Source organism: Leucoraja erinacea, chromosome 7, assembly GCF_028641065.1.
Source record: "Leucoraja erinacea ecotype New England chromosome 7, Leri_hhj_1, whole genome shotgun sequence".
NCBI lineage: Eukaryota > Metazoa > Chordata > Chondrichthyes > Rajiformes > Rajidae > Leucoraja > Leucoraja erinaceus.
The window spans coordinates 76352776-76368341 of NC_073383.1; the positions used below are offsets into that span (position 1 = coordinate 76352776).

The 15566-nt window shown below is 44.5% G+C and overlaps 1 protein-coding gene across 2 annotated transcripts in view; it reads left to right on the forward strand.

Annotated features, from left to right (window-relative positions):
- Positions 1 to 13461, forward strand: part of slc49a4 (solute carrier family 49 member 4) — a 91599-nt gene extending 78138 nt beyond the window's left edge. Inside the window, exons 9-10 of one of the 2 annotated variants that reach the window (XR_008723787.1) lie at positions 10115 to 12514; positions 12666 to 13461. Coding sequence is in view for 1 of the 2 variants with exons in the window: in XM_055638785.1 (XP_055494760.1) it covers positions 10115 to 10230 (116 nt within the window). In the remaining variant the exon portion in view is untranslated. Of the gene's footprint in view, positions 1 to 10114 lie in introns of both variants that reach the window. The other variant, XM_055638785.1, reaches the window with a different exon arrangement.
- Positions 13462 to 15566: the final 2105 nt, after the last annotated feature.

Consider the following 15566-nt stretch of genomic DNA (forward strand, 5'->3'; position numbering starts at 1 on the left):
TCTACCGCTGTGCCGCCCTTGCGATTGGTGAGATTAAACATTTCCCTCTCGGTCTATTAGCTGGACTTCATCTCATAGTTTTGGGGAGGCTGGCGTTTGTGGCGTGCTGTGGTAATTTCTGCTAACCTGGTAAATGTGATATTGATTCTTTTACTCAGCGTTTTAAGAATGTTGCACCTCTTGTGATTTTCGCACTGCTTTTTGCAAATAAACCACTTCAATGAAAAGGCGCCATGAAATGCTTCTGCAAGCATTCGTTGTTCGGAATGACATGGATGTCCTTGAAACGGTAGCTCATAGTTATGAGATGCTGCCTCACCCGCTGAGTTACTCCAGCATTTTGTGTCTACCTTCGATTTAAATAACCAGCATCTGCAGTTCTTTCTTTCACAGCTCATAGATATGGATACTTCAACAGGATTGGTGTGTATTTGAATCATTTGACCTAGATTTGCTGTCTCAAAAATTACTGATTTATTGATGCATTTTCATGCTACAAGACATACGGCCTTGCACCTGTAAATCTCCAGACTGCTAGAATAGACTTCAGACTTGTTACAGCACGCTGGCTATCTAAGCTCGCAACTACGATTCACTGATGCAAAGTACATCGATCTTTTATTTTTGTGCAAAGCATGTATTTTTGCACCAGTTCCAGAAAATGTGTGTTGGGCAACTCTCCAATGTATATCCTCTGAACTCAACCATGCCGCTAATGTTTGGTCTAGTCTACACTGCTTTCTGAAATTTGTCTTGTAACGCACTGCAATGCATTTAATCAACTGAATTTCTTTAGCTGCGTACAATGAGGGAGAGGAGCCCATGACTAATGTTCAGATTGGTCTACCTGTGACTGGCCTTTTTTTCCTCCACCTCCTAAACTCTAGATTGGAAACTTTTGGCGGCAGATTTATGAATTATGTATTCCCCAAGGCGGCATTGAATATTTTCTATCTGATCGTTGGGGCATGACAGAAGTGTTTAGCATGCACTAGTAATGCTCACTCGGGTCATGTCCAAGTCTGCATAAATTGAGCTTCCTTTGCTGAATGTGTGGCAGAGATAAAGCTTTAAAATAAACACAACTTGATTTTAAAAGCTTGAATAAAATGATACGTTAATGAAGTGAGTCATTGGAGGCGGTGAAATGGAAAGAATGGACAAGCAAATTTTTTGGGGATAAAATTAACATAAGCAATAGGACAAATTGAACTGATTGACAGAGGATGCTTCTGTGGGGAATTGCTGCCTGCCATTCACTGCTCGGGTTGGCTCGTACTTTCAACATGTGCTTGGCTAAACTGGGAATTTTTATACGAGCTGGGGTCAGATGCCAACACATCAGTCCTCCACAAGACTTGCCGTTGAGCCTGCAGTACAACACTGATATCTGGATAGACACAAATAGCTGGAGAGGCAGCATCACTGGCGTTTCGGATCGAGACCCTTCTTCATATGAGGAAAAAGCTCACGCGGTCACAGGGAGAACGTACAAGCTCCATACAGACAGCACTCATAGTCAGGATCAACCACGGGTGGCTGGAGCTCTGCAGCACGTGTTATAAGGCAGTAGAGTTGCTGCCAAACGGTGCCAGAGACCCGGATTCGATCCTGACTATGGCTGCTGTGTGTTTGGAATTTGTACATTCTCCCTGTGACCTGTGTGGGTTTTGCCTCTGTGCTCCACTTTCCTCCGTCACTCCAAAGATGTACAGGTTTGGAGGTTAATTGGTTTTGGCAAAATTGTACAATTCTTCCTAGTATGTCGGATAGTGCAGGTGTAGGGGGTTGATCGCTGGTCGACGTGGACTAGGTGGACCGAAGGGCCTGTTTCCGTATTGTATCTCTAATGTCTAAGTATATTTATATACATGTACATACGCATGCAGTCCATTCCTGGCACTTCAATCCTAGCACACCAATTTTGCCGATTCCTGATTATTGACTCATTCGGAATGGACAATAAATGTCAGCATTACCAACCATCGGAATCCTATTTAAAAATAATAATAAAAAAATCTGTGTATTACTGAAAAATAATTTAAAATATAAAAATGTAAACTTTTTTCTCCTGTCTCTTGTGTCTTCTTCCTATTTTATCACATCTATATTAGCACAGTTTCTTTGAACCTCCTATTTTGCCATCCTACTTTTCTCAATGTTTTGAACATATTGATTATGGTTAAATATTTATCAAATTGACTTAATTTGGTCAATTGTTGATAATGGGTGGTGTTGCAGCCCTGCAGTGCCAGTCACCTGGGTTCAATCCTGACCACGGGTGCTGCCTGTATAGAGTTTGCACGTTCCACTTGTGACCGCGTTGGTTTTCTCCGGGTGCTCCGGTTTCCTCCCACATTCCATTCGAAACCATGGTTCGTAGGTTAACAAGCTTCTGTGAATTGTTTATGGTGTGTAGGATAGATCTTTAGTCAGCATGGACTTTGTGGATTGAAGGGGCCGATTTCCACGCTGTATCTCTAAACTAAAATCACAGATGCCTTCTTACTTTTGGATTTCCCCCAGCAACTCCAGAGACCTTGTGCATCTAATATTTTTGAAGTTGAAGTGTATTTGGCTGTAGTTCAAACTTCAAGGTGTAGCATTTGACTATAGTTTGTGTAGGTGTTTTGTCTAAAGACTTAAAATTAACTTCAATTTTCTGACACAATGTGTAGGAAAGAACTGCAGATGCTGGTTTAAATCGAAGGTAGACACAAAATGCTGGAGTAACTCAGCAGGACAGTCAGCATCTCTGGAGAGGAGGGACGGTCACTCACTCCTATTCTCCAGAGATACTGCCTGCTCGCTGAGTTACTCCAGCATTTTGTGTCTACTTTCATTCCTAACCAAGACCAGAAGATTGGAGACTGCTGGAAGGATGCAAGAGAACGCACAACCTTGCATGCCCTTGTGTTGTCATTGAATCGTGTGCGTGCTTGATGAGGCTGAAGTGGAGGTTTTCTAGACTTGGGGTAGTTTGGGCGAAAGTGGAGATGTTTCTGTTCCCACTCTCTGCAGAAAACAATTTGGATGATACCAGGGTCAGAGTCCTTTCGCAAGTCACAATCAAAGTAAATTGGACAATTTCTCTTGTGTCTGTTTCTCTGAATACGTGCATTTGTCAGGACTTGAGATGGAACTATAATTACAAAGCAACTGTTTCTGGCCTGGTTTCATTAGGGTTTTATTCAGAGAACAGAGATGTTCCTTGTTGACATTTTCAATTGTGATCTTGGCTTTTTTTATTTTATCCAGTGCCTTCATGCAGCAATTGTGCCGTGCCGTTCTGAAACCTTGGTTATTCTGAGCAAATGATCTAAACATTGAATGGTTCTTTTTCTTTTGATATTGCTGATTGCCTTTTTTCTCTTTGTATGCCTTCACAAACTCGGCTGAATGCTCAGTACTACAAATCATTCTCCAGAGCAAACTGTCAGACAAGGAAACTTGTGGACAAGAATGATAATTAAACGATTGAACTTTAAAAAAAAAAATGGTTAGAAATAAATGTGTGGAAAAAATACAACAAAAAAGGGGGGAAAAAAAGTCAAAACTGAAGAGATTCTCTGCTTTGATTCTGGCAGTGATTGACAATTCTGCCAAGAATATATTCCCTCAAGCTCTGTGACTAAAATGGTTTCTTGGTTGTTATGTTAGCTTATTTTAAACCATATATTTATTGCAATATTGCAAATTCAAATTCATTGAAAGTTTAAAGCACCAAAGGATATTTGGCACATATAAGTGCTGTTTTTAGTCTGCCCCACACTCGTTTTATTAATAGTATGAAGTGAAGTGGAAATAGGCCAATTGATACTGCTCCACCATGCAGAACTATCATACCACGCCGTCTTTCTCAACATCATGTTGCCCTTGTGGTCAACTGTGTCTAGGAATCTCTTTTTTCATCCTGGAGTATATTCAGTGACTTGGTTTGCACTCCATTTTGTGGTCAAGAGTTGAACAGGTTGACGCTGCCTGGATGCTGCCAGGACGGGAGGATCTGAGCTATCGGGAAAGGTTGGTGCAGGCTAGGACTCTTTTCCTTGGGGCTCAGGAGGATGAAGGATGATGATAGAGTTGTATAAGAAGGAACTGCAGATGCTGGAAAAATCGAAAGTAGACAAAAAATGCTGGAGAAACTCAGCGGGTGAGACAGCATCGATGGAGAAAAGGAGGAGGCGATGTTTCAGGTCGACACCCTTCTTCAGACTGATGTGTGGGAGAGCTGGGAAGGGGAGGGGAAGGAGGGAGGAAAGCAAGGACTTCCTGAAATTAGAGAAGTCGATGTTCATACCGCTGGGATGTAAACTACCCAAGCGAAATATGAGGTGTTGTTCCTCCAATTTACACTGGGCCTCACTCTGGCAATGGTGGAGGCCCAGGACAGAAAAGCCAGATTCGGAATGGGAGGGGAGTTGAAGTGTTGGGCAACCAGGAGATCAGGTTGGTTAGTGACTGAGCGGAGGTGTTGGGCGAAGCGGTCGCCGAGCCTACGCTTGGTCTCGCCGATGTAGAGAAGTTGACACCTACGACAGCGGATGCAATAGATTAGTTTGGAGGAGGTCCAGGTGAACCTCTGCCTCATCTGGAAAGATGTATACAATCATATAACCATATAACAATTACAGCACGGAAACAGGCCATCTCGACCCTTCTAGTCCGTGCCGAACACATAATCTCCCCTAGTCCCATATACCTGCGCTCAGACCATAACCCTCCATTCCCTTCCCATCCATATAACTATCCAATTTATTTTTAAATGATAAAAACGAACCTGCCTCCACCACCTTCACTGGAAGCTCATTCCACACAGCTACCACTCTCTGAGTAAAGAAGTTCCCCTTCATGTTACCCCTAAACTTCAGTCCCTTAATTCTCATGTCATGTCCCCTTGTTTGAATCTTCCCTACTCTCAGTGGGAAAAGCTTTTCCACATCAACTCTGTCTATCCCTCTCATCATTTTAAAAACCTCTATCAAGTCCCCCTTAACCTTCTGCGCTCCAAAGAATAAAGCCCTAACTTGTTCAACCTTTCTCTGTAACTTAGTTGCTGAAACCCAGGCAACATTCTAGTAAATCTCCTCTGTACTCTCTCTATTTTGTTGACATCCTTCCTATAATTAGGCGACCAAAATTGTACACCATACTCCAGAATTGGCCTCACCAATGCCTTGTACAATTTTAACATTACATCCCAACTTCTATACTCAATGCTCTGATTTATAAAGGCCAGCACACCAAAAGCTTTCTTTACCACCCTATCTACATGAGATTCCACTTTCAGGGAACTGTGCACAGTTATTCCCAGATCCCTCTGTTCACCTACATTCTTCAATTCCCTACAATCAATCATGAGAGGATTAGATTGGGTAGATGCGCAGAGTCTCTTGCCCAGAGTAGGCGAATTGAGGACATAGGTTTAAGGTGAAGGGGAAAAGATTTAATAGGAATCTGAGGGGTACCTTTATCACACAGTGTGGTGGAGGTTTGGAACAAGCTGCCAGAGGAGGTAGTTGAGGCTGGGACTATCCCAACAGTTAAGAAACAGTTAGACAGGTCCATGGATGGGACAGGTTTGGAGGGATATTGGTCAAAAGCGGGCATTTGGGACTAGTGCACTGGGAGATGTTGGCTGTTGTGGGCAAGGTGGGCCGAAGGGCCTGTTTCCACGCTGTTTTACTCTGACTTGCTGAGTGAAGTTTTGGTTGGCCTAGTCTGTTATTGTCACACTTTCTTTTCAGTCCCAATTGCTTTGCCCTAATCCTGAGACACTGGCTCCTGATTCTAGGCATGCCAGCCATGGGAACATGCCGCCATCATCTAGTGTATTGAGCTTTGTCAGGAATTTGTAGCTCTCTGTGAATTCTCACACTTCAACATTTTACAAGTCTTGCCAAGCCAATGTTTTTCTCATCCAACAGTCTTGTCAATAATGGAGTCAGTCTTATAGGGTGCACTCCCTCATAACAAACACATCCTTTCTCTGTGTGCCTCGTCACATTCCCCTCAGTCAACAATCAACCATTCCATGCTTCCTTGATCATCGTCTGTCCTTTTCACACCTTACACTTCCATATCTCTAGTCTCCCTCCCCCATGACTCTCATTCTGAGGAAGGGTCTTGACCAGAAACGTGACCCATTCTCTCCAGGGATGCTGCTTGTCCTGTTGAGTTACTCCAGCATTTTGTGTCTATCTTTGGTGTAAATCAGCATCTGTAGTTCCTTCCCACACGCTCCTTTCGCCGATGTCCTTTATGGGTGTGGTCTGACCAAGGCCCTGTATGATTGTATCTTGGATATCCTTGCTCTTGCGTTAAAACCTTTTGTAAATAAAAAAGGCTCTCTGTCCATTTTCTTTCACTGTGTGGTACAATGCCAATATCTAAAGGTCCGAATAGCAAAATTAGGCCATTCTGCCCATTGAGTCTACCCAGCCTTTCAATCAATCATGGCTGACCTATCTTTCCCTCTCAACCTCATTCTCCTGCCTTCACCCCATAACCCTTAACACCCTTGCTAATCAAGAATCTTTCAATCTCTGGCTTAAAAATACCCTCTGACTTGGCCTCCCCGCAGCCTTCTTTGGCAATGAATTCCACAGATTAACCACCCTCTGGCTAAAGAAATTCCGCCTCATCACCTTTCTAAAGGTATGTCCTTTTATTCTGAGGTTGTGTCCTCTGGTCTTAGACTCTGCCACTAGTGGAAACATCCTCTCCATATTCACTCTATCCAGGCCTTTCACTATTCGCTAAACTTCAATGAGGTCAGCCCTCATCCATCTAAACATCCACATCACTTTGCCTTTTCAGTTTGTTTTTTTGCCACCTAAATAAATAGCTACCCATTTATCTACTTTATTCTGTATCTTCTGTGTATTTGGTTATTACCACTTGTCTAAATCTCTGTGAAGTATTTAACAGCGCACAATCCACCCTGCTTTGGTATATTCAGCAAATTTTGAAATCTTGCATCCACCCTCCTCATCCAAATCATTGACGTATATTGTGAATGGTTAGGGCCCAAGCTTTGCAGTACCCTACCGCTATCCTGAATATGGCCCATTCATTTCTGCTGTTTCCTGTCAACCAATATTCCATTTGTCAGTATGTGGGCCACGGTGGCGCAGTTCAATGCTTGCAGCACCAGAGACCAGAAGATCTTTCCTGGACCCAGCACACCGATGCAATTGTAAGGAAGGCACATCGGCGACTCTACTTCCTGAGAATAATACGGAGATTCGGCATGTTGAAGAGGATTCTCTTAAACCTCTACAGGTCCACGGTAGAGAGCATGCTGACTGGTTGCATCATGACTTGGTTCGGCAACTTGAACGTCCAGGAGCGGAAAAGACTACATAAAGTTGTGACCCCAGTCCATCGCCGGCTTTGACCGCCCCACCGTCGAAGGGATCTATCGTAGTCGCTGCCTCAAAAAGGCAGCCTAATTCATCAAGGACCCACACCATCCTGGCCACACACTCATCGTACTACTGCCATCAGTCAGAAGGTACAGGAGCCTGAAAACTGTAACGTCCAGGTTCTTCCCCACAGCCATCAGGCTATTAAACACAACAAATAAGCTCTGAGCTCTGAACTGCAAAAGGCTATTATTATTTGTTATTTGCACTATATTTGTTATTTATTGAACTTTTCCTTTTTTTCCCGTTATGTACAATGTTTACATATTCACATATTCTGTTGTGCTGCAGCAAGTATGAATTTCATTGTCCAATCCGAGACATATTACAATAAAACACTCTTGACTCTTGGGTTCGATCCCGACTACAGGTGCTGTCTGTACAGAGTTTGCACGTTCTCTCCGTGACCGCATGGGTTTTCTCCGAGATCTTCGCTTTCCTCCCACACTCCAAGGATGTACAGGCGTGTAGGGTAATTGGCTCGGTGTAGGTGTAAATTGACCCTAGTGTGTGCAGGGCAGTGTTGATGTGCGTGGATCGCTGGACGGTGCGGACTCGGTGGGCCGAAGGGCCACTGTTTCCGTGATGTATCTCTAAACTAAATTACCTCCAATCTCACGGGCTTTTATTTCATACACTAACCTCTTGTGTGGAATTCAATCAGGGGTATTCTGAAACTCGGAGTGGCGGTGCGGCTCTGGCTGCAGCGGCTTACCGGCGGTCCCGTTGTTTTGTGTTTTTTATGTTGTTTATTTTGTTTGGTTAGTCTAGTTTTTTGGTTTTAGCTTGTGTTTTTTGGGGGGGGGTTGAAATGGGGTTTGCAGTCTCTCCCTGCGGGGGAATACGACCTTTTTGTCATATTCCCCTTCTCTGCCTCCGTCTGTGCTGAGGCCTAATGGAGCTGACGACCTCGAGGCTCCGGAGGCAGAGCACCGTCAGGACTCGCCCTGAGCTCGCTCCCGTGAGGGTGGTCCGGCTCAGGGCTGGAAGAGGTTGGGACGCTCCCGTGAGGGCGGCCAGCCCAAGGGTGGAACGAGGCTCCCGTCGGAGCAGCCGAGCTCGGGAAGGTGCGGCGCTGGCAGCCCGAGGGAGGTTCGGTGCTCAAGTCGGGGCGGCCCAGCCCGGGGAAGAAGCGACGCCCAAGTCGGGGCGGCGGGGGGAGAAGCGACGCCCATGTCGGGGCGGCCCGGTCCGGGGGAGGTTCGGCGCCCAAGTCGGGGCGGCCCAGCCCGAGGCTGAAGACGGCACAGTACTCACGTGAGGGTGGCTGGGACGGTGTTCTGCCGGTGGTGGCCTGAGTCCGGGGTTCGGCCGCGGGCCAGCGGCTGCGTCTGCAGGACTGGTGGGCGGCAGCTTCAACCACCCCGGGCCGCGGTGTTTGAGCCGCGGGACTGTTCTTAACATCGCCGGGGGGGGGGGGGGGGTTTCGCCCCAGCGCAGAGGGAGAAGAGGAGGGAAGAGACTGCAGACCTAAGACTTTTGCCTCCATCACAGTGAGGAGATGCTGGGTGGACTCACTGTGGTGGATGTTAATATGTGTTTATTGTTGTTTTATTGTATGGTATTATATGTATGACTGCTGCAATTTTGTTCAGACTTCGGTCTGAATGACAATAAAAGGCTATCTATCTATCTATCTATCTAAACTCCAACTACTTCAATTCTGCTGATTTTTCCCTGACGATTCTTCAGTTACCTACTCAAAAAAGACACTTATTCAATTGCAAATAACAAAGCTCTAATGGATTCCACTCCAACCATTCTTTACAGTGGAAGATTGCGAATCTCCACAACTATTTTTATTAAAAAAACAAATTAAATTTCTCCATTTCATATGCCAAGTCTTATTAAAAACACAATCACGTTGTAAGTGGATAACACTGAAGCAAATGTTCTTAACTTTTCTAATTTCTATGAACCAGAGGGCATAGGTGTAAGGTGGGGGAGGAAAGATTTAATAGGAACCTGAGGAGCATTATTTTTACTAAGTGCGGTGGGTGTATTGGACGAACTGCCAGAGGAGGTATTTGAGGCTGTGACTATCACAACATTTAAGAAACATTTAGACAAGTGCATGGATAGGACAGAGTAGGTTTAGAGGGATCTGGGCCAAACGCAGGGAGGTGAGACTAGTGTAGATTGGGCGTGATGGTCAATGTTGACACGTTGGGCCAAAGGGCCTGTTTCACCGCTGCATCATTCTATGACTATGCCTCTCTTTACTTGTTGCCATATGTATTGGATGGTTGTACGACAGATGGCACAATGGGCTAAGTGTTCGGCTGGCAACCGGAAGGTAGCCGGTTCGAATCCCACTTGGAGTGCATACTGTCCTTGGGGCAAGACACTTCACCCACCTTTGCCTGTGTGTAAATGTAATGTAATTATGTGAAGCACTTTGGGGTCAATGCAAGTTGACTAAAAATGTGCTATATAAATAAGATTATTATTATTATTATTACATTATGGTATCGTTACATTAGAACCACTGAAATGGACTTTAAACCTTGCCCAATAATTGTGGTGAGACTTTTTCTTTGTAGCTAATCCTATATCAGTGCATACCATCAGGTATAAAAGCGCAGGCGTTCTTGTCAAATTTAGCTCGGTATTCAACTGCATACACTTGTAGAAAGGATGAATGATTTTCTTACAGGTACTAACGTTCTTCTCTGTCTGTTTTTCAGATGTTTCCTGGCTGAATTGGTGCCTGACTGCATCGTGTATGTTCAGCCTTGTCCTTATTCTGCTGTTCAAGGAATCCTATGATCGACTCTACCTCGATGTTCTGGTCTCTGTTTGACCACCCGCCGAATGACGGAGGAAATGAATGGTTTTAAACCCCCCCCCCCCCCCCCCCCCCCCCCCCCGTAGAATTGAATTGCACACGTTAGGATTTGCACTTTCTCCAAACAAAAAGGAACGGATTAAACTCAGACCTGTTGATTTTTTTCCACTAGTGTTTTAAAAGAAAACGTTGAACTTTGTGTAAGAAATAAGAATTGCTAATTAATATTGTTAGATTGGAAATGTGTGTGAAATAATAAGCTAACGCGTGTTCTGTGAATGATGGGCTGTTTTAAGGATGCGTGTTTAGGGTTTTGATTATGCAATCGAAAGAGACATGGCGGGCTGCAGTTAACAATTCTAGGGAACTCTAGACGGTAACCACGGCTGAATAATCAAGCTTCAATTTTATTGTGGCAAATGCCTTTCTGCTGCACAGTGGCGCAGCGGTAGAGTTGCTGCCTTGCAGCGCTGATGACCCGGGTTCGATCCCGACCACGGGTGCTGTCAGTTCAGAGGCCACGTGGGTTTTCTCCGAGATTTTCGGTTTCCTCCCACACACCAAAGACATACAGGTATGTTGGTTAATCGGCTTGGTGTGTGTGTGTGTAAATTGTCCCTAGTGTGTGTGTGTAGGATAGTGTTAATGTGCCGGGATTGCTGGTCGGTGCGGACTTGCTCCCGTGCTGTAACTTTAAACTAAAATGAACTAATTATTATTTGATGCAATTGAGTAAGAAAAACTTGGTGATAGATGTAATGTCAAGTGTGTTCTTCCTGCGTTTGGATTAAGCAGTACAGAACCCCTTGACAAGATGGAGCTAAGGTCTGAATTATTAGATTGTGTTGAGCCGCCATTCGATGGGCATTCTATGTTGCTACAGATTGCACAGTACTGGAATTGCCAATGAGAGACATTAGTAAAATACCGAATTGCAAAGTAACAGTTGCTGTTTACACTGTTAATTATCTCCTGAGAGATTTCAGCATCCAGCCACTGCTCACTGGTGCATCACATCAAAACCTAACGTGGATCTTTATTTTCTCAGTTAGTTCTGCTTTCAATTTTTTTTTTTTTCTCTCTGTTCTGGCGCGGCCCACTGTAGTTATCACCAGCTGGCAATCACGAGCGACTGATGCCCTGAAACTGATGTGGGAGGAAAACTACTTGAAGCACAACAGCAGCCCAGATACCAAGGGATGCGTTACTGCAGGGACTGACAGCCTGTGTGCATTTTCTCACCTCGAGATTCTGCGATTAGTTGCAAATGGATTGAGCGCTTACTGCCATTGTCCAAACCCACAAGTTAATTCTCATCCTTAAAGTCATAAATGGCGGGAGCAGATTTAGGCCTTTCTGCCCATCAAGCCAGTCAATCATAGAAACATAGAAAATAGGTGCAGGAGTAGGCCCTTCGAGCCTGCACCACCATTCAATATGATCACGGCTGATCTGCCTCTCCCTCCTAACCCCGTTCTCCTGCATTCTCCCCATAACCCCTGACACTCTTCAGAGTGGAGTTCCGACAGTATATTCTGGGACATTGTTGGGCAGAGCCTGACTTTACCGTAGCCCCCTGTAGTTATGTCCTGGCAATCGTGTTCGCTTGTCCAAAGCCACTTCAAACTGTGTGTGAATAATTCTGCTTGAGTGTTTCTTCAAAAAAATCTCTCTGTAGATGACAGGGAACGGAGTTTTGTTCTTATCAAAGTGACGCCGACAACAGCCAGATTGGAACTGCAGGTGATCATCTGACGGAGGGGAGGTTCACGAGGTTGTCGAGTCTTTGCTGGTGTTTACAGAATTAGAATGCCTGGTGCAGCTATCGTGCATTTAAAATAAGTCAACTATTTTACCCATGTTATTTATCTGTGTCCGTTACCTGTTTAGTTAAAAACAGGGCTGTTAAGCATCTGCTAGCAAAGGCAATATTTTTCTTATTTATATTTAAAAAAGAACCTACATTTGTTCTGCATTATAGCAAGTTGGCAATGAAAGAGAAAGCAGTTAATCTGTTTTCAGATCTCCTTGATATTAAAAGTGCTCTTCACGATATCTTGTTTTGGCATGTCAAGGGCCCTTGTCTTCAACTTCTCATGAATACGTTTCTCTTTCATCCACCCACTCTCCCGTTCACCACTGCACTAAGATTAGAGAGTGAGTGAAAAGATTGTATCCAATGCTTTCCCATTAAATATGACGCAGGTGTGTAGAATCAATGATATATATATTGAGAGAGAAAGAGGGGGCAGTGATCTAGCTGTTCTATCTTTCTCCACGATAGACACAAAATGCTGGAGTAACTCAGCAGGTCGGGCAGCATCTCAGGAGAGAAGGAATGGGTGAGGTTTCAGGTTGAGACCCGTGACCCTTCTTCTAGTCTGAAGAAGGGTCTCGACCCGAAACATCACCCATTTCTTCTCTCCAGAGATGCTGCATGTCCTGCTGAGTTACTCCAGAATTTTGTGTCTATCTTTGGTGTAAACCGGCATCTGAAGTCCTTTTACTACACACTATCTTTCCCCATCATGGTTCGCTCGCTCGTGTGTCAGACGACGCTCTGCCATCGCTTTGCCACAGCCAGTGCCACATCTGTGCCTGTGCGGAGATCGTCCACAGACGGAGAGGGCCGGCCTTGACGAAGGCCCATCCATGACTCTGGTGGATCTGGGCTCTCCTCCGCCATCTGCCTTCCTTTCCCTTTGTTGTAGCTCGCTGTTGGCTTTTGGCGTCGTCTAACATGTTGAAAGAATTGGACGCCCGACGCGCTACAGAGTGCATCGTGTCGTCCTTTCCGGGGATCGCCACCAGGAGGCTTCTGTCAAGATCCCCCCCCATCATGATAATAGGATAGAATTACAAAGATTAACCGTTGTTAAGAATTACAATTCTTGTTTTTCCCAGTCCAATATTCCTAAGCCTTTATAAACATTGTCGAGTGGTATACTTTTTCTCCTTTCTGTTCCATGCTCTCTTTTGTACTTTGTGTCTTAAATTACGATTTTACTTTGAAGTACTAAGTCCTGAAATTCAAGTTGCGTTTAATAGTCCTCTAAGATTTGCGATTTAGAGCAACTGTGGGCTATAGATATATTTTCTAAGTTATAATATTTGTAAGAGTCGGGTTGTTTTTAAACATTCTGTATTCTCACTGGTTTCGCAGTGTATCTATTTTTTCCCTGTGTTTGTGTGTATTTTGTTTTTGCAGGGCATTTCCTAATTAAAATGTGACGGTGTAAATAAAAACGTGTGGAAACTGTCAGATACTTGTTTAGTTGTGAAAGCTGCAGTTACTCACTCCGAATCTAACCATTTAGTTGATCAGCAGTTTACGATAGAGGCCAGTGATATAAATCGGTCGGTGATATTGTTTGTTGCAGAATAAAAAATAGAGAGGGCTAATAATTAGTGAATAGGGATGAGGATTGTGCTAATGTAGTGACAGGAAATCGCAGACAAAGCCTAACATGAAATTAATTGATTATGCGTGCACCCATAATTGTAACAGCAATTTGGATCTAGTGTTAATGAATTTAGATTTTTGGATAATCATCTCATCCTATTTGGCACCTAACTACAAGAATAAATCCAGGAACGAGTAGTGGGTCAGCATTTGATGAGCGTTTGACGGCACTGGGCCTGTACTCCCTGGAGTTTAGAAAGTTGAGGGGGGACCTCATTGAAACTTGCAAGAATAATGAAAGGCATAGATAGAGTGGATGTGGAAAGGATGTTTCCACTGGTGGGAGAGTCTAGGACCAGAGGTCATAGCCTCAGAATTAAAGGGCGCTCTTTTAGAAAGGAGGTGAGGGGGAACTTCTTTAGTCAGAGGGTGGTTAATCTGTGGAACTCATTGTCACAGAGGGCTGTGGTGGCCAAGTCAGTAGATATATTTTTAAGGCAGAGATAGACAAATTCTTGATTAGAACGGGTGAAAGGGGTTATGGAGAGAAGGCATGAAAATAGGATTAGATCAGCAATGATTGAATGGCGGGGTAGTCTCGATGGGACGAATGAGCTAATTCTACTCCCATAATTTGTGAACAAAGTCTTCCTGAGTTCCATTCTGCAATTAAGACCTTGTTTATTGTTAATCAAGTCTCTGTGCAAAAGCTCGTACCAAAAAAAAAATGTACCAAGCTCACAATAAGTCGCCTGTTTCGTTGAACGCCAACTCCGCGTGGCCTTTCCATTTTGCTCCCACAATATGGAGCAAAGGCACCCAGCCCTCTAGCAGGCCCGGCTCACCCACCTCCGTACTCAGCCCCTTAAACCTATGTCCTCTGGTTCTCAGTTTCCCCTACTCTGGGCAAGGGACTGTATGTTTACCCGATCTATTCCTCTCTCGATTAAATACAATACCCTGTATAAGATTACCTCTCATACTCCTGTGATCCAAGGAATAGAGTTGCAGCCTGCTCGACCTCTCCCTATAGCTCAGGCCCCCGAGTCCTGGCAACATCCTCGTCTATCTTCTCTGCACCCTTTCCAGCTTGACATGAGTGGTGCCAAGGTAGAGCTGCTACCTTACAGCACTTACAGCGTCAGAGGCCCGGGTTCGATCCTGACTACTGGTTTTGTCCATACCAAGTTTGTACGTTCTCCCCGTGACCTGCGCGGGTTTTCTCAGAGATCTTCAGTTTCCTCCCACTCCAAAGGCGTACAGGTTTGTAGGTTAATTGGCTTGGTATAAATGTAAAATTTGTCCTTAGTGTGTGTAGGATAGTGTTAGTGTGAGGGGATCGCTGGTCGGCACGGATACGGTGTGCTGAAGGGCCTGTTTCCGCGCTGTATCTCTAAATTGAACTAAACAACTTTCCTGTTACATGGTGCCATAAACTGAACAAATGTGGCCTCATCAATGTTTTGTGTACCTGTAACATGACCTCCCAACTTCGATATTCAAAAATAGGTGCCATTCGGCTCTTCAAGTCAGTCTGAAGAAGGGTTTCGGCCCAAAACGTTGCCTATTTCCTTCGCTCCATAGATACAGCTGCACCCACTGAGTTTCTCCAACATTTTTGTGTACCTTCGAGATTCAATATTTTGACTGATGAAGGTCAATGACCCAAAAGCCATTTTGACCACCCTATCCATCTACCCATGACGCCACTTTCAAAGAACAAGTAGAACTTGCTATCTCATTATGAAGCTGGAGCAAATAGTACAAAGTCCTCAAAGAATGAAAGGATATCTTGATGGGGATTTGTTATTCTGTGGCTCTGGATCATGCTGGAAGGGGCTGCAATGATTGCCCATCCCAATCTGCCTTTCACCACTTTGAACTGGCGTTAATGTGAAATCTCCACTGAAATCTTCTTGTGGAGGTATTTCCAAGATAACATTGGAGA